General features: G+C 38.4%; 4 protein-coding genes and 1 long non-coding RNA gene across 7 annotated transcripts; 3 read left to right on the plus strand and 2 right to left on the minus strand.

Annotated features, from left to right (window-relative positions):
* Nucleotides 1–1,997, plus strand: LOC103943158 (pentatricopeptide repeat-containing protein At5g13770, chloroplastic). The gene has a single exon (XM_009353375.3). The coding sequence runs from the start codon at nt 62–64 to the stop codon at nt 1,886–1,888; it is 1,827 nt and encodes a 608-aa protein (XP_009351650.1). The 5' UTR covers nt 1–61; the 3' UTR covers nt 1,889–1,997.
* A 1,447-nt stretch (nt 1,998–3,444) lies between these two features.
* On the plus strand, nt 3,445–5,842 carry LOC125477570. 2 transcript variants are annotated; one of them, XR_007258602.1, is made up of 4 exons: nt 3,466–3,757; nt 3,848–3,926; nt 4,613–5,135; nt 5,281–5,842. It is a non-coding gene; the product is annotated as an uncharacterized LOC125477570 (long non-coding RNA). The 2 variants fall into 2 exon arrangements; XR_007258601.1 differs by having other exon boundaries at nt 3,445–3,757; nt 3,848–5,135.
* Nucleotides 5,843–6,026: 184 nt separating this feature from the next.
* LOC125477569 (zinc finger CCCH domain-containing protein 17-like) lies at nt 6,027–9,576 on the minus strand. The gene is made up of 3 exons (XM_048584802.1): nt 9,234–9,576; nt 8,298–8,408; nt 6,027–8,173 (listed from the first exon to the last, which is right to left on the minus strand). The coding sequence occupies exons 1-3, from the start codon at nt 9,393–9,395 to the stop codon at nt 6,224–6,226; spliced, it is 2,223 nt and encodes a 740-aa protein (XP_048440759.1). The 5' UTR covers nt 9,396–9,576; the 3' UTR covers nt 6,027–6,223.
* A 1,350-nt stretch (nt 9,577–10,926) lies between these two features.
* LOC103943161 lies at nt 10,927–22,770 on the minus strand. 2 transcript variants are annotated; one of them, XM_048585380.1, is made up of 6 exons: nt 22,335–22,770; nt 13,920–14,055; nt 13,019–13,642; nt 12,077–12,551; nt 11,830–11,911; nt 10,927–11,294 (listed from the first exon to the last, which is right to left on the minus strand). In XM_048585380.1, exons 2-6 carry the CDS (start codon nt 14,014–14,016, stop codon nt 11,091–11,093), a joined length of 1,482 nt encoding a protein of 493 aa, XP_048441337.1. In that variant the 5' UTR covers nt 14,017–14,055; nt 22,335–22,770; the 3' UTR covers nt 10,927–11,090. The 2 variants fall into 2 exon arrangements, with proteins under 2 accessions (XP_048441337.1, XP_009351653.1); XM_009353378.2 differs by lacking the exon at nt 22,335–22,770 and adding an exon at nt 14,306–14,517.
* On the plus strand, nt 16,533–21,876 carry LOC103943166 (protein TOM THREE HOMOLOG 1). Its single transcript, XM_009353384.3, has 12 exons — nt 16,533–17,216; nt 17,289–17,477; nt 17,774–17,864; nt 17,976–18,028; nt 18,120–18,212; nt 18,310–18,381; nt 20,184–20,256; nt 20,340–20,385; nt 21,074–21,137; nt 21,232–21,285; nt 21,519–21,596; nt 21,715–21,876. The coding sequence occupies exons 2-12, from the start codon at nt 17,307–17,309 to the stop codon at nt 21,805–21,807; spliced, it is 888 nt and encodes a 295-aa protein (XP_009351659.1). The 5' UTR covers nt 16,533–17,216; nt 17,289–17,306; the 3' UTR covers nt 21,808–21,876.
* Nucleotides 22,771–23,485: the final 715 nt, after the last annotated feature.

Genomic DNA, 23,485 nt, shown 5'->3' on the forward strand with positions numbered 1-23,485 from the left:
CAGATGCACAGTCTCCGCCCCACTCATTTCATTCAAGCCTTCAACGGCCTTATCTCCTCCAATGTCCCTCGCCAGCTCTGCTGCAACTTCAGCAGACTGGTCTTCTGCTCGCGTAATTTCATCCAAAAATCCCCACAAATTCAACTTCATTGCATCATTCAAAACCAATTTATTCTCTTCCAATCTTCCCACCAGCAGCTACAGTAATCACAGAGTTTTCAATGTAAACTCCACCAATTTTCCAGTCGTTGAATTGGACATAAAATTACAAAAATCCCAAGAAAAATGTCCAGCTCCGTCGCCGGATGCCGATGACTTAAACAACTTACTCTGTCGATTGTTTCAAAACCCTCAAACCGAAGATTACGCATACGAAGAGTACGAGAAAGCGCGAAAGAAGGCCGAATTCAGACCAAACAAATCAACATTGGAGCAGCTGATAAGGCATTTGATTCGTTCCAAGAAATGGGGTTTGTTTACTTTGGTTTGTGAGGATTTTAAGAATTATAATGTAGTGCCTGATGGTTATACTTGCTCTAGATTGGTCACTAGCTGCATTAGAGCTAGGAAGTTCAAAATTGTTAGGACTTTGCTTGATGTGTTTAGTGAGCATGGAAATGACGTCGCTGTCCCGGCTTTTGATTCAGCGATGCGAGGATATAATGAGCTTCATATGTTTAGGAGCACGATTTCCGTGTTTGAACGGATGGAATCCGATGGAGTTGCTGCGAATTCTGGATGTTATTGCCGGATCATGGAAGCTTATTTGAAAAAGGGTGATTGTAGAAAAGTTGTTGAATTGTTTGAAGAGCTGAAAAGTAGGGAATTAGATTTGGCACCATTTTCAACTCAAATATACGGAATTTTATGCGAGTCGCTGTGCAAATTGGGACGGCCTTTTGAAGCTCTTGAAACTTTTCGAAATGTGACGAAGAGTGGAGTTCCTTTAGACTCTTCGAAGATTTACTCTGTGCTGATTTGTTCCTTTGCGAGCATTCGAGAAGTGGAGGTGGCTGAAGAGCTTTTTGAAGAAGGAGAGAGCAAGAAAATGTTGAAGGATCCGAATCCGTTTTTAAGAATGATATCAATGTATGTGGAAGAAGGGTTGACGGAGAAGACTCTCGGGGTAGTTAAGGCGATGAAGGGTGCGAATATCAGGGTTTCGGACAATATATGTTGTGCGGTTGTCAGTGGCTTCTCTAGGAAAAACCGGCTCCTGACTGCAGTTAAAGTTTTCGAAGAGTTGGTGTCGATGGGCTGCCAGCCAGGGCAAGTGACATATGCGTCAATTATCAATGTCTATTGCAGCCTAGGGCTTCACTCGAAAGCAGAAAAGGTTTTTGAGGAGATGGAGGAAAAGGGGTTTGGTAAATGTGTTGTGGCTTATTCTAGCATGGTTGTGATGTATGGGAAAACGGGGAGGCCAAGAGACGCAATGAGGCTCGTGGCGAAAATGAAAGAAAGAGGGTGTAAGCCAAACGTATGGATATACAATTCTTTGATGGATATGCATGGAAGGGACAAGAATTTGAGGCAAGTTTCGAGGATTTGGACGGAAATGAAGCGAAGGAAGATAGTGCCTGATAAGGTAAGCTACACAACGATTATAGGTGCTTACAACAAGGCAGGGGAGTATGAAATGTGTATGAAATATTACCATGAGTTTAGGGTTCATGGGGGTGTTTTGGACAAGGCTTTGGCTGGAATGATGGTTGGAATTTTTTCCAAGACGGGCCGGATTGATGAGCTGGTGAAGCTTTTGAGAGATATGAAAGCGGAAGGGACAGAGTTGGATGGGAGGTTATATCGGTCAGCCTTGAAAGCTTTGTCAGATTCCGGGCTGGAAATGCAGGTCAAATGGCTGCAAGGTAGCTTTAAGGTTACGTAGAATATTACCGGCCTCTTGAACTTGATTCGACTTCAAAGTTTTCTGTTGTATAACTGTACAGATCAAAATTTAATTTCAGCGTTTGGGAGCAAATGCTCTGTTTCAAGTAGTCTGCTACGTTACAACATTAGGATTTCTTTCTTTCGATTGAAACCTGAATTTTAGTTTGCATATATATATATATATATATATACATATATATATATATATAGAACCCATCACATACTATTCATAAATATATCAATGTATTCATAAGTTTCTCGCATCCAACTCGTGCGATTTAGTAGCAATACAAATATTTTAACAACATTATCCGGAATGCTCAAGCCCAAGAATTTTGGGTCGGGCTGGCTTAGCCTGACCTTCTGAAAATCGCTATGGGATTACGAGTATATCATTTGATGTGGGAAAATGAAATGTTCCTGTTATGTGAACTAATGAGTGTCTGATAATAGTTACTTACTTAGCGTCGAAAGCGTTTTAAGTGTTTTTTTCAAAATTAATTTGTATTTTTAACTAATGCTAATTTTAAATTATTTCGTTTATAAGCGGTTTTGTATTTTACAATTATACAATTTTGTAGTGTGGTGTGTGTTTTCATGCCATTATACCATCCAGTCAAGTTATGCGACGAATGTGTGGTTCTAAATACAAACCTCCAAGTTTTGCTCAGAATGTGGCGTTGAGAGGATGGAAGTATGATATGACATGTAATATTTTCTTCATTTCGTCACTGTAATTTTCTGTTTTGAACCAAACAAACAAGTAATCTGCTTGATTGCAATGATTTATAACAATCTGACGATGGCCAGCCAAAGTCATCTTCCATCTTCCAGCCAGAGTTACAATATTAAATAATAAAGTTAAAAAGGCAAAGGATTGCAAATAGATGGAGCTACTCGAGGTCGGCACCATCTATATGCTAGAAGATCATCATCAAGCAATCTGGCTAAAGGATTATAGGATTAAAAATAATTCGAAATGCCACGAAAATCATCTTCAACTAAGAATTAAGCCAAAGAATTTGTGGGCCCCATCAGGCCCAAACCCCAAATCAAGCCAGCGGCTTGGCCATTTCCAACCAACCAACTAGCCTTCCAACGCCAGAATGTCAAGCTTGACATTTTGCAATCCTCCAGCTCAGCCCATTTGAATGTCAACGGCTACCTGGTGTCAGCATGATGCCAACTAGCAACAGCTAATTAACGTCATGCTTCTGTCATGTTATCGTTGGAATTTGAATTTTTTTTTTAGACAAATTTTAAAAAAATTTCTAATTTTTTTTTCCTATAAATACCTACACTATTCCTACAACATTGAAAGCTGAAGATAAGAAGTGTCATGTAGATAAAAATTTTATATAAAATTTGCAGAATCAATTACATCTCAATACGTGGCACTTGAAATCCTATTCGAAAAATTATAAAGATTAAATAAAGATAAGAAATCTGGAGAGTTACTCACTTTAGCGACATGTGTCACTCAAAATCCTATTTAAAAAATTATTGAGATTACATAAAGATAAGAAATCTGGAAAGTTACTCACTTTGACAACACGTGTTACTCAAAATCCTATCTAAAAAATTATTAAGATTACGTAAAGATAGAAAATCTGAAAAGAAAAAAAAAATCGAAGCAATCGGAAAGAAAATGGCGATGATAGTACGATTGCTTAACAATCGCAGCAATCCCTGCCGCGGTCGCTGCCGAGTTCTTCTCGATCATCTGAAGCTTCGTCCTTGTAATTTTATCCAAACCCAAACCCTAAGTTCTACCGGTCCTCACCGTTTTCACCACCAACTCCTTCCACTGAGATACCCGCGTTCGAACCAACTTCCCAGCATCACCGAGACCTCTTTTCCACAGGAGGTATTCTTTTCTATATTTGTTCTTTTGTGGGTTTATTTATTTATTTATTGAAAAAAGAATATTTCACTGCAATTTTTTTCATTGGACTAGTTATTCGGTCGTTGCGAGATTGCATGCACGAATTAAGCCGTAGGCACAATGGAATGCATTCTATTAAATCCATACTTAGGTAATTTTTTTTCTCTGTTTGATGGTTTGTTTGTGTAGTTTTGTGTAAATTGTGAATTGTTTATTTATTTGTATAGAGGCCTATTCAAGCACTACTATTCTATTGATATTTCTGTTGATTCCATCATATACAACAACAAAGCTTTTGAATTGACTTGCACTGATACTTCAAATTATGACATCCGAATAGATTTTGCTACACTTGGAGCTATGGTCTTTTGGATTTCTCAAGACATTAAGTTAGAGGATTATGAATATCAAGAGTTTCAACACTTGTTTTCATTAAGACTTACGATATATAATTCTTGCAGATCTTACTATATTCTCCCACTCTTTCATTTTCTAAAATGAGAAACCGTTACTGTCAGTGAACTTATTCTAAGTTCATTGGCAGCGGTCCAATTGATTGCTCAAGGGGTTAGCCCAACTCACAATTGGAAAATTAGTTTACAACTAGCTATTGGACAATCTAAATATAATGATTGGACCAGCATGGTAATCAAATTTTGCAACTTCAAGGAAGACAGTGCCTGAGATTTCCGAAGATTTAGTCGAATTTTGGTGTTCCACACCTGCGACGAATTTTACATGTGTTGTTTGTTGTTGAACTTTAAACTTTTAAATTTTGTTTAATATTTTTCCTTTTGTTTTTTTAATTGTCTTTGACTGACGTTGAACTTGACGTAGCCTTCAGTCAGGCTTACCCTGGGTTCTTACATGTCCTTTTCGAAGTAGTTTTCCAAGTCAAACAATACCCAGTGGACATCAACGTGGAGTTTCGAGTAAGTTATTAGATTCATGTCATATACTTATTAGTGATTTGGTAGAAGATATGTTGAGAATTCACAGGTCAGCGAGAGTTTGTTGCTCATGAAGTTGTACTCCTTGTCATCTGGTGTTGTGAATCACTTGTTGTCTGACCACGAGGGTAGAGAGTTGGATCTTCCATTTGAAGTTACTGACCAGGGAATGGAGATTATCCTTTACCAGAGAAGTACCTTTATACTTGGGACGGTTGGGAACAGGGAAAACCACAGTTTTAAGTTTTAACCATGAAATGATTTCAAAAAGAACAATGTTTTCAGTTGGCAGAGCAAGGATGCCTTGGTAGTAAAAATAGCACTGTTGAGCAGAGTTCTTCAGCTACTCAGGAAAGAAATCTACGCCAGATTCTTGTGACCGTGAAGCAACATGTTCTACACTTGAAAAGGTTTGTGGATTATTCAACAAAAAAATATACTGCTTTTTATATCTTTTTTGTGACTCTAGCTGATTATATGTCAATCACACGACAACCATTATTCTTGAAGCATAACATGGAATAGCGATGCTACTGAACTTTTGGTTGTCTACAGTTTTGCATGTGGTGGAAGCGATTCAACCGAGAAAAGTTTGATTGATATGGCTGATTTTGATGAGGAGGAATCTCAATTCAAGGATATCAAGGATTCATTTCAGGATATTTCTCCCAAATCTTACCCTCTTGTAATAACATTTCATAAGTTCTTGATGATGCTTGATGGAACACTCAGTAATTCATGCCTTGAGGCTTGATCGATTCGTGGATGCTGGAACACTTAGTCCCGGTCAATTGAGATTTTAGAGGCTCAAGATCCATTGCATTGCAGACGAGAGAAGTAACCTACGATGTTTTTCAGGCTTATTAAAAAAATGAAGATGGAAAATGGTGAATTTGATATGGCTGATTTTGTAATTGATCTTCATCGTCATCGTCTGAGGCATGGAAAATTTGTGCGTGATCAAATGGATTTTGTTTACATTGATGAGGTTCAGGATCTCAGAGCGAGTCAAATTGCTCTGTTTAAGTATGTGTGTAACAATGTTGAAGAAGCAATTCAAGTGCTGCATAACACCACCTGGTTTATATTTGCTAAAATAGGTCAAAATTTGCTCGATCCCTTGTAATCTCAAAATTTACGGATCAGTTGGCTAACTGGAGTTATAATATGGATATCGGTGTTCTTGTATTTGATGAACCTTCCATTTGAATTAGATCAGCTCTCACTGGGTTGTAATCCCCGTTCACCCAAAAAAAAAAAAGTTGTCAACCCACGCAAGGCAACAAACAAGCACAGCAAAATGCCTCAAGCACAAAGGGAAAAAATCCCATTAAATCAGAATGTAAGTAGAACGAAAATGTTTGGATTGTCATAACAGAGGGCAAAAAGGCCTGCTAATCCCTAATTCTGCTAAATTAGGTTTGGAAAGTCCTCCACACTATTTATGGAAGAGCCGTCATCCTCGTTCCGTTGCTTTTCCATCTTTCCCTTCGCCCAATCACGAAAACACGACACCAATCTTCTTAGCAAAGTCATCACCGTCTTCATCTTCTTCCAGGTATTCCTCTTCGCCCTCTGCATTTTCACCTTCATAATTATAGTCACCCTCGTCCCCCTGCTCGTAATCATACTCTCCTTCCCTCTGATCTTCACCTTCGATTTCGTTTTCCTCCTCATAAATCATACCCTCTTCAGCCTCGACCTCTCCAGCCTCATGTCCTTCTGAAGACTGACCATGAACCACGTCAATTTTCTCATCTTCAGTTCCAACCGCATCAGCCGTTGCAAACTTGGGCTCTTCCTTCGCCGCAGTGGGCAGACTGTTATTCACCTCTGTAACCGCAGTCTGGGAGTCGCCTTGATCGCTCTCCCTGCTTTCTCTCTGATTATTGCCTCGTTTATTGTGGGCAGATGATTTCCTGCTTCCAGAAGCTGCTGCTTCAGCTTCTCTTTTCCTCTTCAGAATTTCACTGAGAGGCTTTGGCCCTTCAAATGAAAGATCACCTTCCGCTTGTTGATAATTATCCATCACACTTTTCCGTTTTCCAAGGTAAGATTGCTCCTTATTTTCTGCATCTTTCACAACTTTCAGCTCTGGAAGACGCTTTGGACGAGAAAAGTCATCACCTCGATCATCCATTATATCTCCCCTAACACGAGAAGCGCCAAAATTTCTCCTCTCATTAGCGTAGTCCTCTTCCACCCTTCCCTTTATTCTGTCTCGAAGCCTTCTTTGGTGGGAGGATATCTGTGGCCTCCCTGGTGACAATCTGCCTCTACTTCTAGCTCTGTCAACTTCCCTTTCTTGGCGCAAGTCACTACCATTGACGGGAGAAGACCCGTCTGGAATCTTTATTCTACCATGAAGACGACTACTACGGGAGCCCTCGTGTGGGGGCAACTGCTGTGAATCCCTACGAGGACGGTTGTTCCGCTCCTCAACATGGCCGTCTACTGCATAATCATGGCTGACAATGGATCTCAGACCGTTTACCCTCCTATGCTTGGATAAACGATGTCTCAGATCTAACTCATCAATGTTCTCCGGACTCTCAGATTTGCGATAACCCCTCCTCTCAAGACGAGCAGGACCCACTAATTGTCTCTCAGATGAAACCCTATGCTGGTCCCATGCGTACTGCCCTTGCATGCGATCATAAGGGTCATATGGGTCACAAAACCTTTCTTGATCGACATCAGCCATTGAAGTGTAATCAACGGGACGGTCCAAATCATATTCGTTCACAGAATTCAAGTTCCTTCCCTCATGACCTCTTGTTCTGCCAAACCGTTCTTCGCCGTGGTAGTAATCAGAATCTCCGTGCTCATCATCTACAAGAACATCAAATCCAGGAGAAGACTCCCTCAAATGCTCATCAGCATCCTTCCCATTTTGAAAACCATGATAGTCTGAAACATGAGCCTGAAGCAAATGATTGGCCTGACTTGTAGAGCCTCCGTTGATAACAGGCGGAACACTAGTTGCCTTGTATCTGAGAGCCTCATCATCCAATGCTTTAGTTGATGGTACATTCCTCTCAATGCTAACTCCATTTCTAATTGGAGCAGTCGGAAATTTTGGAGCAGGTTTGGCTTCAGGAGGCACTCCAACAGACTTCGTGGCACTTACCTTGGGAACCTTCAACTCTTGAGTGCACTTTTGAAGGCCACCGAAAGCCTTCTTAAGGCCTGAAGGCTCAGTACCGTGGGCAGCAGCTGGTGTCTGTAGAACTTTACTACTAGCCATAGGATTTGGTCCATGAGAGAAGGCACATCTGTCACCCTTTAAACATTGTCCCTTTTGGAAGAAAATACAGGGGACTGCTTGTTTACTTGGGTTAAAAGCAGCATGAGTTGCAGGCGTTGTAGGCGTAGCCACAGGATGTGATAGAGGCAAAGAAGGTCCAGCAGAATTTGCTGCCGGGCTTCCTAACAAGCCATCAAGCGGCTGTACAGGAAAAATAGATGGTCAGAAACAATGTCAGATAAAAGTAGTGGTGGGTAACAGGCAAGAAGGAACGTTCTTATACAGGTTTAAACATGAAATAAAATAAGAGAGAGAAGAGACTTACTGGATGCCGAAACGCGCATTTCAAATTCAAGCAACTGCCATTCAACCAGTACCAGCAATCCCTGGGGTTGACCCGGGCATACTCACTGTGTCTGTATTCACATTCACTTCCCTGTCAATAGGGCATCAATGAAGTTAGCACGATGGAAATCAAACCAGTACTGGTACTGATGGTATGTTAGTACAGAAACATGCTTTTTGACTTTACATAAGACACTTCAAATAACAAACAAAGGAATCCACTAAGCCATGTAACGAATGATAACCACCAAAAACTAAAGTGAAAAAAAAAACAAATAAATAAAAAAGACAGCATACCCTGTGACATAAAGAGACTGAAGTACACTCCATATTATGTAACAAACTAACTTTTCCCAGCTCAGAATCAAAAGTAACAGAGACGATGCAATCAAGCAGGCTAATGAAAAAATGTAACACGCGCCAAACTATTTAAAAGGGGATAAATTTTGAGCTGCAAGAACCATGTTCTAACATAAATTCGCTCGAAATCAGGCTTCTCATAGATTAATTAAATCAGCCCTTAAAGCAAGCTCATCGAGATTTCAAGGTCTCGAAACCATGATTGATTCTAACATTGAAACTTATCACATACATATTCTAGCAGCAATTTAACATATAAGGCCTTGCGCTATACAAATAAATTTGAGACAATCGTTTTATCATTTTCTTTAAGACTATAGGAAAATCAAGATTACCCAAAGGAACATACTTTAACCTAAAGAAATTCATTGCATCAAACATATCCAGAAACCCTAATTCCAATGCATGAAAAAACGTAAATCTGAAACTTATAGCCGAAATTACACCACAATTTCGGCCCATCCCAAAAAGATCTTACCAGAAACGAAAACCTAAAACCCTAAAATTGAAAGCGAGGATACCCAGAACAAAACTCAAATCAAGACAAAGGGCAAACCTTTTTGCAGGTAAGAGGCGAGGCGAGAAAGTAGACGCAATCGGTGTTCCTCTTCAAGGCCTCCTCTTCAGCCGAAGTTTCCGGTTGCTGCGGCGGCTTCTGTTGTAGCTGCTGCTGCTGCTGCTGTTGTGGTTGCGGCTGCGGTTGTGCGCCGACTACCATGGCGACTATTGGGTTGAGACGCCGGCGGACCGTGACGGAATCCGATCGATTCCAAGATAGGGAGAGAGAGAGAAAGGGAGAGGCCGATCCAATCTTGAAGAAGAGCCGCCACAAAGATCTGAGAAAGAGAGAGAGATTGAGAGAACGAGGAAGTGTTTGGGGGTATGATATGATGATGAGGATGTAAGCTAAGCCCTGGTTTTTTTTATTTATTTAAAAGAAATAAAAATTTGATAGTATGATAAAATTTGCAATAGGGTGTTTATACTGGGGTCCTTTATATTGGACATATTTCTCACCACACCCACTCTATTTTTTCTAGACCTAAGAGGACACTTTCCGATTTCGTTTGCATATGTTTATGTATTTGAAATAGTTGAAGTTATGAATAGAAATTGTGTACATAAAGAGTAACGTGTTTACTTATTTAGAAAGAAAAAAATTATTAATTGTCAAGTGAAAATGAGAATCGAATTCATTAGTCTTCTAATATTAGTCTAAGTGCAAATAAGTTATCGATTTTAAACCCTAACGTGATAGCCACAATTATTTTTTTATTCCATAGGTAAATGTGTAGAATGTCATACTCATATGTAAGCAAATGGAAGGTCCAAAATAATGAAAGAGATAATTCGAATACTCATATTATGGAGTAAATTTAAATGTGTTACGTGTATGCCAAGTAATCATAATTCAAATACTCTCCTTAAACAATGCAATTTTTTTTTCCTTCAAAAAATGAACCAGCTAGTAACATCACCATGACAGTCCATCCTGAAGGGGCATGGAGGACTCATAGAGGCACTTCAGCCTCCTCCTAGACATCATCATGTGATTCATCAGCGCCAAAAATTAAATCAGGATGTGTCACGCAAAATATGGATATAGAATTCGTTCCCAAGTACTGGTTACCCCGTGATAGTTAAATAATGCAGTTTATGATCGTTTTACTTATTGGATCACTAAACTTCATGTGAAATCTACATATTTTTTTTATCCCGCATATTCTAAGGTAAGTCAAAAATCAAAACAACCCTAATACTCATATTTTGCAAACGCATAAAAAATTAAAAATCGAAATAATTTTAATTCCAGCCAAGCCAAGGAGACACTCATGTCATTGTAATTATTTTGGTAAGTACCTTAGGTGACATCCGTGTTTGTTATTTTGTGACATAGATACTTAAGTTTTTGTTTGGCAAAGTGGTTTCGTTTGTGTTTGGTTCACTTCGGAAGGCAAGTAATAAATCGTAAACTGGCTGTTTACCTTTTTATCCCTTCCTGGGTCCCACAACCACTGTGAAAACCATTTTTATAATGACCGGATTCCTTTCCACCAAATCCATCAAGTTCGCAATGCAGACCGTGCAATTTTGATCCAACAACTTTAAAAAGATTTCATGTTTGTAATCGTTAGATCAAATTTGAACGATCAGGATTCCGAACTCGGTGAATTGGTGGAAAGTCCTTTTTTAATCAGAATCCACATTCGTAAAACAGAATGTGAAAGACCAATATTACTCTTCTTAGGTGGAAAGAACAAACAAAATATTTTAAGCAAGCATTACCCCTTCGCCATGTTGACGATAATTACACTTGAGTACTTTACTTTCCGACTTTCATAGGTTAAGCCAAATCAAGTTTTTAGGTTTTTACATTAACATGGACATACATTTGCAGAATGTGGTTCCAATATCAAGAGCACCAACCCCAACACCAAAACGAGGACGGGATGCGACCGGTTTTGCGAATGTACTCTGCTTGATGTTCTGTTTTCGCTGCTTGCCGGTTTCTCCTGGCCTCCGCTGCTGCTCGCTTTTCTTGAGCCTTATGTCTTGCAGCTGCCAACTTATTCATAAGCTTGCCATTAGCGCGTCCTCTTATCCTTTCAACCTCTACCTGGAAGCAACAAATGTTACTTTCAATAAACTGCATAGGTTCCAAGGGAATTCATAGATTAGAAGTTCAAAGTTTTGCTTATAAGTATCTGAAGTTGAGGGTTTTCTATGTTTTCGATACTCAACCAGATAGAAGGCTGGCCTACTGTTCACATTTTTTAGTTATGAAAAGAAAGACCTAAAGTTCTCACACAACACGTCCACATTGCATTATGTCACAATAAGCAAGTACTCAAGGAATTTAGGGGAAGAACCGAAGAAGCCCTAGAGAGTGGAACTCTTCATCAGGAGCCAATGTCTTGCAGTTTAGCATGGTCAGTCTTAATGTTCCAGGTTGGCTATAATCTTACAATTTTAGAGATTAATCCAACACGGGTGACCTAATTTGGCTATTATCTTGTTGTCTAACGGAAGTTTGGATATTACTTGATAATATTTTCTTAAACATAATGAAAAGAGAAAATATAATACAAGATTAGAAATAGAGAATGGCTGCCACAACAAGAAGATTTCCAACAGAAAGCTACTATAAGTACCTCGATTTTCCTCATCTCAGCTTCTGTTTTTGCTTTCTGATGATTTTCCCAAGCTTGTATTTTCATCTCTTCACGCTTGAACCTGGATAATTGCAGTCATGGACACATGATCATTCCACAATTTGAAAATGCAGCATAAATAACAATTGTCCCTAAAAATCGAGTGTCATTATCTAACAATCCAGTTACAGTGGTAAGAGATGGATACTGTACAAAAAAGAAACAAAAGAAGGGGATGTGAATTAACCTAGCCATATACTTGGCTTTCTCAGCTTCTTCCCATGCTGCTGCACGTGTCTCAACAATGCTTTTCCCCGGTTGTTCTTCTGGTGTAGTTTTCTGTGACGTGGATGCACCCTTATCCTCCTCTTTGCTAGCCCAAGCAGCGATGTTCATCTTACCCAACTGTGTCCCAAGAACCATTATCTCTCTCCTGGTTTTCATTTGTAACTCCTTTTCAGACAACTCCTTGTTAGGATTCTGGTTGATTGGAGATGAAGCTTGTGCAGCTCTGCTAGGAGTTGATGGCCTTGAATTAGTAGGACTGCGAATCGGTGTTGTTGCCCCCACTGGAGTTCCAGTCCTGGAGGGTTCCTGGCTAGCAATAGGCGTCATCTCTGTACCCATATCTCTCATTGAGACAGATCTTGCGGTTGAAGGAGGAGGAATAAATGTTGTTGTTCCATGAAACGCTGTAGAAGAATCATGCTGGCTAAGATTGACTGCGAAAATCATATGCAAATTGTGCCGCTAGTTAGTTCCAAATTGTAGCATAAAGCTCACTTTGTAAAGTTAATTTACGAGAAGGCAGGAAGATCGGTGAGTGTTATAAACAATTATAAAAGCAGTTACTTTCTGGTAGGCCTCACTTAACGATATGATATAACACAAGAACAAACCCATCGTTCTTCAAATAATTTCCCACACCAGACGCCAGTAAGGACATGGTGGAAACCGACTCAGTTCCTAGTAAGCATGGATTTCAATAAAAAAATGGTAATGTATCAAAAAGTTGTATCGAAGATCTGTGCGACCGAAAGTGTAAAAAAACATTCTAGAACACTGAACCAAGTGAAATTCCCGCTAGGATTAGCTTGATTTATAGTGCTGAAAATCTTATTCTATAAATAATGATGCAGTCATGAAACAAGAATCTCAACTGAACAAAACAAGAAAACCAAATTCTTACTTGCTGACTCTCCGACAGAGTTCTCAACCATGAGCACTGATTTGCCATATGAATCGGCAATGGGGTATGGATCAGGCTCCCAACTTACACACTTCTGCCCTCCACTTTCCATCTTAGATTGATTTGTGTCAATTCGCTTCGTATCTGGTTCTTCAAAAATATCTACTTTTTGATCTGGAACTTCAACAACAACCTTTGTGCTCAATTGTTTACTCCCATAACCAAAGCTACCAGCCTTTCGCGATCCAACTCCTTGCCCAACCTGCATTTGAGCCTGCCCCATCTTTGGCCGGTTCGAAGTTGGGCTTGCTATCCATTTCTGAGCATCATCCCATTTGGACGGTGCTGGTTTGGAGAACGGCGCAAGAGGCACCCTTTGTGGGGCACGCTCTGCCTTCTGAAACTCAAATATGGATGAGGACACACCCATTGCATCATGCCCACTATCATAATCTAATGAAGGGTCTTCTTGGTTCCTAATTCTTGAATTGACTAATGTGCTATCCTTCAATCGCCGGTCACCAGCCATCTTCGGGCCTAATGAGTCGGCAGCATTCGAAGTCGAGCATTTGGGAAGAACACTCACAACATCTACATCTTTACAGTCATCAGAACCACCACCCCCTGCAAGAATCCAGTCAAAAGGGTAAGAACATCAAAGTTTTTTTTTTTTCCGCAGCAACCCAACTGAAATGACAAAGTTTTAAGTTTAGTTAGGTTGGTACAAATACATCAAGCAATCGTTGACTACTTTCTGTTTGTTTCCCGATAAAATACGAAATTTGACTACTTTCTACTAAACCGGAATCGCCACTGACCCAGTAGCTTAATTCAGAGACTAAGAAATCTAAGATTCAAATAATCACTGATTAATTAAAAAAGGGAAAAATTAAGAGCTAACCAGCTTGATCATCAAAGTCAGGAGGCTGAGATCTCAGAGTGAAAGCAGATTCAGAATCCTCCTTTTCCTTCCTCTTCTTCTCCACTCCCAGTAGCATACTCCTCAGCTTCCCTGGTGAAAATCCCCCACCTCCCACCTGCACTTTCAAATCCCCAATAAGCAATCCGATAAACCCAAAAATGGGTCTTTGTTTTTAAACCCAAGAAATGAGAAAGCTAAAATCTTTGAAGCAAATTCGAGAAAAATGATGGGTTTTTGAGATAAGATAATGAAATGTTGGATTTTGCACAATAAATTTGAAAACGATGGAATGTGAGAAGTAAAAAGTTGAAAAAAAACGAACACATTGATTGTGCTGAAAAAAAAAAAAAAGGAGAGAGAGGCACCTGAGGTTTTTGGATCCTTTCGTAATCCATGGAAATTGGGGGTGATAATATCATGCAACTCAATGTGTTGATGTAGAATTTCACTCAATCGTTCTCTCTCTCTCTCTCTATCTAGAATGAATGAATGAATGAATGCGTGGGTGGGTGAGCTTGCTTTTGCCTGTTTTGAGGACCTTGCGAGTTGCAGAGAGTGACTGAGGGTCGTACACAGACTGCAGTGAGTGGGGGAGGGAAGGAAGGAAAGTCAGGTCGCGGTCAGTCGGTCTTTCACTTTTTCAGGAAACTATTGATTCTTGCAGACAACGTAAAGGCTTTGGACCCGCTGAAAATAGTCCACTTTTAGCTTCTCTACCCTCTGCTGCTTTATTTGGTTTTTGACACAACACAAGGAATAAAAACTAAGCAAAAGTAATAAAAAAAAAAAAAAAAAGTTGAAAACTTTAGATTTTAATGATAAGGATAAAATAAAAGGTAAAATAAATAGTATCAAGATTGACTTTTTAATGTAAAAATATGATTTTTTTTTGTTAAAATAAATAGTACAGAGAGTTTTTCGTTAAAATTCCATAAAAACTACTGTAGCGAAAATAGAAGAAGAACTCTCACTAATTTAGGGACCAAGAGACATTGGATGCTCTATTTTTTATTTATTATAATTTGGGCGTGGGATGGGCCTTGTGTCTCCCCCAGGATCCCAATGCAGAAGAGATCTTGTTTTTTTTTATGGCTTGATAGACACCGTCGCAAGCAAAAGATGCTCGGTAGAGTTAATTGATTAGAACAAGTTTTACTTTGCACAACTGTTGGTGTTTACAGTTAGATGATCGGCCTCCAAATACATACGGTCCTCGTTACTTTGTGAGAAATGTTGTGCGGATGACGGGTCTTTAATGGACTTACAATTTATCAATTCATGATTTTTTTTTTGTTAAAGAATGTAAAAGTTCACATCGCACCGAATTAAATTAGATTCCAGATAGTATCAATATTGATTAGTTGTGTGTCAGATCAACCCTTTCTACAATTTTTGAATGCATTTAAATAAGAAACACTACATTTTCAAGAAAAATAAGATTTTTTTAGTAAATGTACGATACTCATGGATAGAAGATTGAAATACGTAAAAACAAAATAGGTGCATACAGTGGTTCTTAACAAAAACTTTGTCAAGGATTTAACATGGACGAAGGGAAAAAAAGTATTCCGCACCATGAGAGATTACTTATGATTACTATCTTCAATTAAAAGGTCTATTATTACATTAGGAGATTCCTCGAATCAAGCTATCGGAGTATTGAGAGGTAAACCCAATCTAGCCAACATGTGTGTCACCTTATTCGTCGAGCCAAATGATCTTGCAATGAGTAAAACCATTTAAAAGTTATATAGTATATGCAATAATGTGCCCGAAACGAAGTTTTCAAGACATGAAACAACAGAAAGGTTTTCACTTGGTGAGTTGTGTATGCATTGAATTGATGATATGCAAACATACTTTAGATGACAAGCTGAAATTTAGTGTGACAATAACACCAATTGGGCTTCTTCTACTCTTTTGACCGTTCAAAATCCGTCAGTTGGCCACATGCCCCCAAAACTTCATTTACTCATTTGGTACTACCTGGACGGTCAAACTTAGAATGTTGGGTTTGACCATTTTTATCATTATTTGAGGTATAAACTTTAATTTTAGTGTCAATTTCTTCCAAAATGTGCGTGACATAAAGCTTAAACGCGACTATCATACTTTAATACATATTTGGTCCTATCGTCCAATTCTACCGAAGTAGCCTAAATGTACCCATGTAGGGGCGCTTAACTTAAACTTGCTTGGTACGAGGATGAGAAGGAACGAAATGAGAAAGAAAACTGTGTATTCGTTTTGGTTATTTTAAAGTAGTTTAAAATAAATGTAAAATCTTAAACATAAAATTGAAATTAGACAATGACATTTTAATATCTTTAAATATTTTGTTCTTCAATGCGTATATTTAATTACTATTACATAAAGCAGTCATAATAAATGTTTTAAAACAAAAATAATAATAGAATTAAAAGGATATAACATTCAATAATTAATTATAAAAGATGAAGTTATGAAGTGCTGTAAATCTGGCAAAAAGGTGAACGCTGTCAATTCATATTAAATTTCATTTATCAGTTGAAATATTATTACATTTTTTATATTGTTAATGCTAGCATAAACATTTTGAAATCTAAAGATGCTATAATATGGATTGGATCTTAGCCGGATGTACTTTTGTGTGGATCTTCATATCTTAGTCATTCATCGTGTACCATACGATAGGAAATCATTTGATTTTTTTATTTAAAATTAAACACAAATAATATCTGACGAAAATTAATTGCACAAAATATGATGAACAGTTAAAATGTAGAGATGGATAAAATCCTAGATCCGGAGAGAATCCTCGTAAAGTAGATTCGAAGAGGATGCTCTGTAAAATAGCATTGGATAGGTATCATAAGATATTAAATGGCCGTTTAGGATGGAGGTGGCAATCCCGCAAGCGTCTACAATCTGGCGTTTCCGCAGGACGAGCGTACGCGTCACGCGTGTAATACGATTGAAAAGATAGATAAGGGCCTAATAAATCGAAGTTGGAGAAGCAACAGCACCAAGCCCATAAATGTAAAAAGCCCAACAACCCACACCTCCGCTTCGGGCTCGGATTCTCCTATTTTTGCCGGCCGTTTTGTGATTTTCAGTTTCACGTGAGGAGAATAAAAGAAAAGGAAAATAAAGAAGAAAAAAGAGTTGGCGATTGAATTTAAATTGGTTTGGATTTTGATTGGTTCCTTCTCTCTTTCTTCTTCGCTTTCTCGCGGGGCGATTGCAGTATCGTTTCTCAATTCTCAGACAACCTCTTCGGTTTTAGGATTCAGAAAAGTGAGTAATAATTGTATAATTACGTATTAATATTAGCAATAAATTGGTAAAAAAAACTAAATAAAAAAGTAGGAATTGGTGGAGGTTTGAATGGCGCGTAGCGGCGGCGGCGGAGTCGGGGTGGTGGAGTCGGCGGTGATAGCTTACAACCTGAGAGACGCATCGAGTTGGTGGCACGACATCAATGCCTCCCCTATTTGGCAAGACCGCATATTTCATGCCCTTGCTATTCTCTACGGTCTCGTCGCTATCGTTGCCCTGGTATTTATCTCAATCTCTATGTATATCTTTATCTATCTGTATATATGTATGTATATATTTATACATCTGTTATCTGTAAGTGACGATTTTAATTTGTCGAGCTGAATTCTGAATCTTGAATGCTAGGATTTGTAGTTTTCATTTGGTTGCTTCGAATTGAAGGAAAATATACGAGCACCTTAGAGTTGTGTGTGTGTTTATGTTTAATTCTATCGTGTACTGTTGTTAATTTCAAGATTAATGTAGAAATTTGGTGAAGATTTATATGTTAATTTGGTGTATTTATTCAATACCAGGTTCAATTGATTCGGATACAATTGAGAGTGCCGGAGTACGGTTGGACCACGCAGAAAGTATTCCACTTTCTTAATTTTGTTGTCAATGGAGGTTTGTATCTTATTTATCGTGGCTGGTTCAGTTTCGGGATTTTAATTGCATTCATGATTATGCGTTGTGTGCAAGTGTTTACTTATTTATATCTTTTTGATATTCTTGTAGTTCGATCAGCAGTGTTTGTGTTCCGCCGGCAAGTGCAGAAGCTGCATCCAAAGGTTGAATTCTATCGTCGGTGCCATTTTCTTAATTTTAGTTGTTCTTAATAGCTGCTAAGTTAATTTTTTTTTTTTTTTTTCTGTTTGGCAGATTGTCCAACATATCTTGCTCGATATGCCGAGTCTTGCCTTCTTCACTACCTATGCGCTCTTGGTTCTTTTCTGGGCTGAAATTTACTATCAGGTTATATTTTATTTCAAGTGCTCCATGTATATGATTTCTTTTGTGCGGGTGGTTTTGGATTAAAGTGGTTTGATTACAACTCTTATGTGTAAAACAGGCACGCGCTGTTTCTACAGATGGACTGAGGCCAAGCTTCTTGACTGTCAATGCTGTGGTTTATGTGATTCAGGTGAAACTTCTACTCAACTGTTTCACTTTAAGTCCCCACAAAAGGGAGCTTTTGGAGTTGGATTCTTCAAAATGGAAGCAAGTCATGGTTCTGAATAGAGCATTACGTTCATCTTAATCTTTCTTTTTGCCATATTTGTTTGTTTATTTCTTTTATTCACGTGTATATATAATTTTTTTATTATATGTAGGACCCTGGCCCTGTAAACGGTGCTGTTGAAGAGTTTCTGAAGAAACCTTCTTTATATTTACACAAGATCCCCTTCATGAAAATGATTCCTAAGAACTTTTTGTTAGTGTATATTGATGAAATATAAGGGCAACCAGATGACAATCTAGCAATTAAAACTGATAGATATGTTCAATGGGTTCTAAGGGCTCAGAGAAAGTAAAGTAATTTAGATAAAGTTACTAAGTTTTGAAGGATAAACGATATTCAACAGGAGTGGCATGTTAGGGTCTTAGAGTTTTTTATTAGATATTGTAAAATGCAAGAAAGTAAGTAAAAGGTAGCAGGGTAATGGTTTTATTAGGTGTGTGCACAGTTTATGCTTTGACCTACAGTTGACTGGAAGTACCCCAAGGGTGTGGTTTTGTTAAATATCATGCTGGCTCGGAATATATAACTCATTTATGCTGGATAATTAGGTTTACAATCAGATCCATATCTTTCCGTTATATGCTTTTTTTTGCATGGGAGGGAAAAGAATGGGATGATTTAGATATAGCATCAATAGGGTGTGTTCCCTTTTCCCTGCCGTCTCCTTCTCATTTGACATGTTATATAATGTTATAAAAGCAAGAAAACTGCTACTATGTGTACGTGCATATTATTTGGAATTGACCTTTGCTCAAGGTCCTTGCTAATGAACTCATTAACTAAGTGTCTTCACATTATACTAATATTATTCCACCTAACTTTAAGATTATTTTGGAAGATGGAAAGGTGAACTAAATCATGCTGTATTTTTATTTTCCTTAAAGGGAAAGAAAATTAAAGTTGAAGCACTTTCCATTCCTTCCCTTTTTCTATACTTGCATATTCTATCACGGAATCATTCCTCTCTCTCTCTCTCTCTCTCTCTCTCTCTCTCTCTCTGTGACATCATGCAAATGATGATCATCTTCCTCACTCTCTTTGTGGACACACACCCATGCGCACACGTATATCATTTTAAGCTCCTACTCACCCGTTTGCATGAAATCTATGCTTAACCACTGATATCCAAACCTCAATATGTAGAGAATTACTGTCATTCCACCCTATCATGTTCTCACTCTTGCAAAGTCTTGCTAGGTTAAGCTTTCATGTTTGCCACCCATTATGTCAAAAACAGTTTCTGCTCATTTCCACCTATGTATGAGTTGAGTTGAAACTCTGAAAATACATCAAAATATTGGTCTTGATGAATTCAAAATTTCAGAATTTATAGTAAATAGTTTGGGGATTGTTTCACTGAACAGTGGAGGGAGCGTTTTGGGGTACCTGTTTGAAGTAGGAACATTGACTACTTGAATTCAAAATTTCAGAAATTATAGTAATAATTTGGGGATTGTTTCAGAGTGGTTAGGGGTACCAGTCTGAAGTAGGACCATTGACTAATTTTTGGATATTCATTATAGTTGATATGGTACTGATTATGCTTATTGTAGTACACCTATGTAGTATGCTTCTGCATAGTTCTATACTTCTATGTATATTGATGGTTTGTAGCGTGAAGTACCTGGGAGTTGCTTGTTTACATGTTGGGAATGCTACTGATATCATCTAATAGTATTTTTGTTTTGGTTTACTTGTTACAGATTGCTATGTGGTTGATATTATGGTGGAAGCCTATCCCAGTTCTGCTCACCTTATCTAAGATGTTCTTTGCAGGTATTTTTTCAATGAGCACGTATAGGTTTTGAAGATATGTAGTTTATCTTGATAATCTGTTATTCTAAGACACATTCTTGCAGGTGTGTCCTTATTCGCAGCCCTTGGGTTTCTTCTATATGGTGGAAGGTAATTGCTCTGCATTTGGTTGTTTGCTGCTGTTTTTTGGACATATGAAACATCTAACTTGCAAAATTGTAACAAAAAGGAAAAACTGGAATTCACTTACCTCCGCATAACTTTACTTGTTTGAATCAAATTTGTACCGTGTTTGACTCTACATGACCAACATCACACATCAGGACATTTAAGATGCATGGAAGCTGCGGCCTAAGTTCAATAGATATGATGTTCCTGCCAATGTTGTCTTGCCCAGAAGAGCAAATAATTGAAACAAATAAGCACTATACCGAGGCTTCTTGAACAATTATAGTTTCATAAATGCATCATACTTGATGGATCCATAGAAAGTTGTCATTTTGCCTTTTGTGTTACTTATGTGCAGCTGCCACTGAATTCTTTGTCCCTCACTCCCTCTATACTAGAAAAAACGGTTCTACTTCTCCCTCACTCCCTCTATACTTTGTTAGTCTTCAAGGTTTTTGTCGTTTAGGGAGGTATGGCTCTCATGATGTTTGAATGATTTTTTTTGGGATCCTGTAAGATGGGTGAGGGATGAAACGTCTGTGTTGCACCATCCCCTTAATGTGATGGAATGTCATTACTTTCAGAAGATTAGTATCTTGTGCAGGCTATAGTTAATTTTACCTATCCACTGATTATTTGGGCAATGTTCTAATGCTGTTGTTGCTGGCAGACTTTTCTTGATGTTGCAGAGATTTCCTGTAGAATCAAAAGGACGACGGAAGAAGCTGCAGGAGGTAAAGACTTGAACAAGATTGTTTTGAGGACCCTTAAGTTCTCATCACAAATGTACTCACTTTCCTTTAGTTTTGTGTCTTTTGACTTTGACAGGTTGGCTATGTGACAACCATATGTTTTGCATGTTTCCTTGTCAGATGTATAATGGTAAGTGCTTGAATTTTTTTGGATTCCACCTACTAATCCTTGAACTTGAGGAAGTTTGATGTTTTTAAGTAGGTCGAAGTTTAAACAATCAAAATCACATAAATGGTACATATCATGTGTGTGCACAAGTATACGACCAAATTTGGATTGAATGTTGAAGCCACAGCTGAATTGTTGCATCTGCTTTATTGTTTCCTCACTTAAGCATCCATTATTCTTCTCTTGTGCTACAGATGTGCTTCAACGCATTCGATCAAGCTGCTGACCTTGATGTTTTGAATCACCCGGTTCTAAACTTTATATATTACCTGGTAAGCATCTGGTTTATAATTTTTGTTGGCTAACCATCTTTTTTTGCCCCCATAAACTTCATTGGATCTTCAATTCTTTGCCTTTAAAATTTCTTGTGGCCTTGCACGTGCTTTGCAGTTGGTGGAGATATTGCCCTCTTCTTTGGTCCTTTTCATTTTGAGGAAGTTGCCTCCAAAGCGTGGGATCACACAATATCACCCGATTCGCTGAGATGATGGAGAAACATCCGATGATAGAAAACGAAGAACAGACTTACAGTACACAACTTTGAAATGCTTATCTACCGAATGGGGAGAACGAAGTATTGGAAAGAGGCGGAAAAGGTGACCACTATGGGCTTTGAGAAGCAGCTTTATTGGATACTGAGTGTTGGTTCTTAGCAGGGGATGGTAGCTTTGTTGAAAAGAAACGCCCTTTAAAGGATTGTCAAATATGTAAGAATCGTGATCTTTTATTTTGATTGTCTTGAATCAGACTGACTGGTGTTGCTTTGTTGATTGGAAAGGGGGCTGAAAAAAACAGTGTTTTATGTATGATTGGAAGGTAAAGTGTGTTAGTTTGTTCTATTTCACGAACTCGGGATCGATCAGTATTTTCGGACATTTGTATTTTTGAATGACATGCGGAAATGTGCAATCTGTGTTAGTTTTATATACTTTGGATATGATGATTGTTGCTGAGATTGCATGGAAAGGTTTATATGTAGGAAGTAATTTGATTCGGCAGAAGAAGCATACCTTGTTCCGGGACTGCAAGCTTCCTTGGTCGTCGTCAATGGTTTATGTCCTTCGGGGGTTGCACCGGAAGCTCCACGGTGGCAGACGAGATCGGTTTAATCATCTGGTTGAACACGAATGGAGATGAAGGCGTTTGAGATGGTGGATTGGAGTGATTAGGATTGTGAAGGTAGATGGTTGACGATACGATATAAGGAATTGGTTTCGCCCTCTACTAGTCCTACTGACCTGGTGTATGAATTGAATGGTAGGTCTTCCCTCTCATTTTTTTAAGTAGGTTTTGAATGGTAGTTAATGTCCACGGAGAAAATTAGAGGTTTAGTTTCCAATTTAGAGTCTGATTAAAGGCGCATAATGAGATTACTGAAACTTGTAAAACTCGGATTACTTGGCAAGCGTGGACTTGATCACATTGGCTATACGCTACGCTTGTCCGACCATTCAAAATCAATAATCCAAATGACTTGCCGACATGTTCATATTATTGATTTTATCAATATTTTTGTTTTATAATTGGTGCTATCTCAAATGATATGCTTGTCAATAAAAATTTAAGCAAAGTTTGCCAGCCTGACTTTTTTTGTTTTTTTATTCAAGGCACTCCTAGTGCAACCCCAAGCAAAAAACTTCATTGCTTTGTTTTCACGACTTGAACCTATGATATTTTGTTTACAAAGAAACAACTTTTCCTTATGCCAAGGATTGCCCTTTTCAATAATCCATATTCAAAAAAAAAAAAATAGGAAAAAAAATGTAAATATTATATTGAAAATCTACCAAATAATATGGTTAGTGAAAATTAAAATTACCAAAATAATTCTAGAAGCAAAGAAAACCCAAAAGGAAAGAGCCATAAGCGGAGCGTTTAAGGACTCAGGACTCAGGGCCTTCAAACAGGCCCAACAAGTGAAGAGCGGTAAGGTTTAGTCGTCTAGTCAATACGGCGTCATGCGGGCCCCACTATGCCACCCTCCTTCCTTCTAAACCGTCCACCACAGCTGTAGCTGAGTCAGCATCCACATGGAGGTAAAATCCACAACGAGCTCCCTGACGTCATAAAAACATATTTATCCTTAAACGTATTTAGAAAAATAAAAAGAGAATTTTAACGAAAAGCTCACGGTACTGTTCATTTTAACGAAAAATCATAT

The sequence above is a fragment of a genome, unplaced genomic scaffold, assembly GCF_019419815.1.
Source record: "Pyrus x bretschneideri cultivar Hongxiangsu unplaced genomic scaffold, Pyrus_bretschneideri_v1 Contig22, whole genome shotgun sequence".
NCBI classification, from domain to species: Eukaryota; Viridiplantae; Streptophyta; class Magnoliopsida; order Rosales; family Rosaceae; genus Pyrus; species Pyrus x bretschneideri.

Excerpts from the sequence above, each read along its gene's own strand:
- LOC103943166 (XM_009353384.3), top strand. The coding sequence starts at position 17,307 with ATGGCGCGTAGCGGCGGCGGCGGAGTCGGGGTGGTGGAGTCGGCGGTG. Across the intron at positions 18,213-18,309 it reads GGGCTGAAATTTACTATCAG|GCACGCGCTGTTTCTACAGA; the intron begins GTTATATTTTAT and ends TGTGTAAAACAG. Across the intron at positions 18,382-20,183 it reads CTGTGGTTTATGTGATTCAG|ATTGCTATGTGGTTGATATT; the intron begins GTGAAACTTCTA and ends TACTTGTTACAG.
- LOC103943161 (XM_009353378.2), bottom strand. The coding sequence starts at position 14,359 with ATGATATTATCACCCCCAATTTCCATGGATTACGAAAGGATCCAAAAA. Across the intron at positions 12,552-13,018 it reads CTCTGTCGGAGAGTCAGCAA|TCAATCTTAGCCAGCATGAT; the intron begins GTAAGAATTTGG and ends TGATTTTCGCAG. Across the intron at positions 11,912-12,076 it reads AAAGCCAAGTATATGGCTAG|GTTCAAGCGTGAAGAGATGA; the intron begins GTTAATTCACAT and ends GCAATTATCCAG.
- LOC125477569 (XM_048584802.1), bottom strand. The coding sequence starts at position 9,395 with ATGGTAGTCGGCGCACAACCGCAGCCGCAACCACAACAGCAGCAGCAG. Across the intron at positions 8,409-9,233 it reads CGCCTCTTACCTGCAAAAAG|GGAAGTGAATGTGAATACAG; the intron begins GTTTGCCCTTTG and ends CCCTATTGACAG. Across the intron at positions 8,174-8,297 it reads AATGCGCGTTTCGGCATCCA|CCGCTTGATGGCTTGTTAGG; the intron begins GTAAGTCTCTTC and ends TTTCCTGTACAG.
- LOC103943158 (XM_009353375.3), top strand. The coding sequence starts at position 62 with ATGTCCCTCGCCAGCTCTGCTGCAACTTCAGCAGACTGGTCTTCTGCT.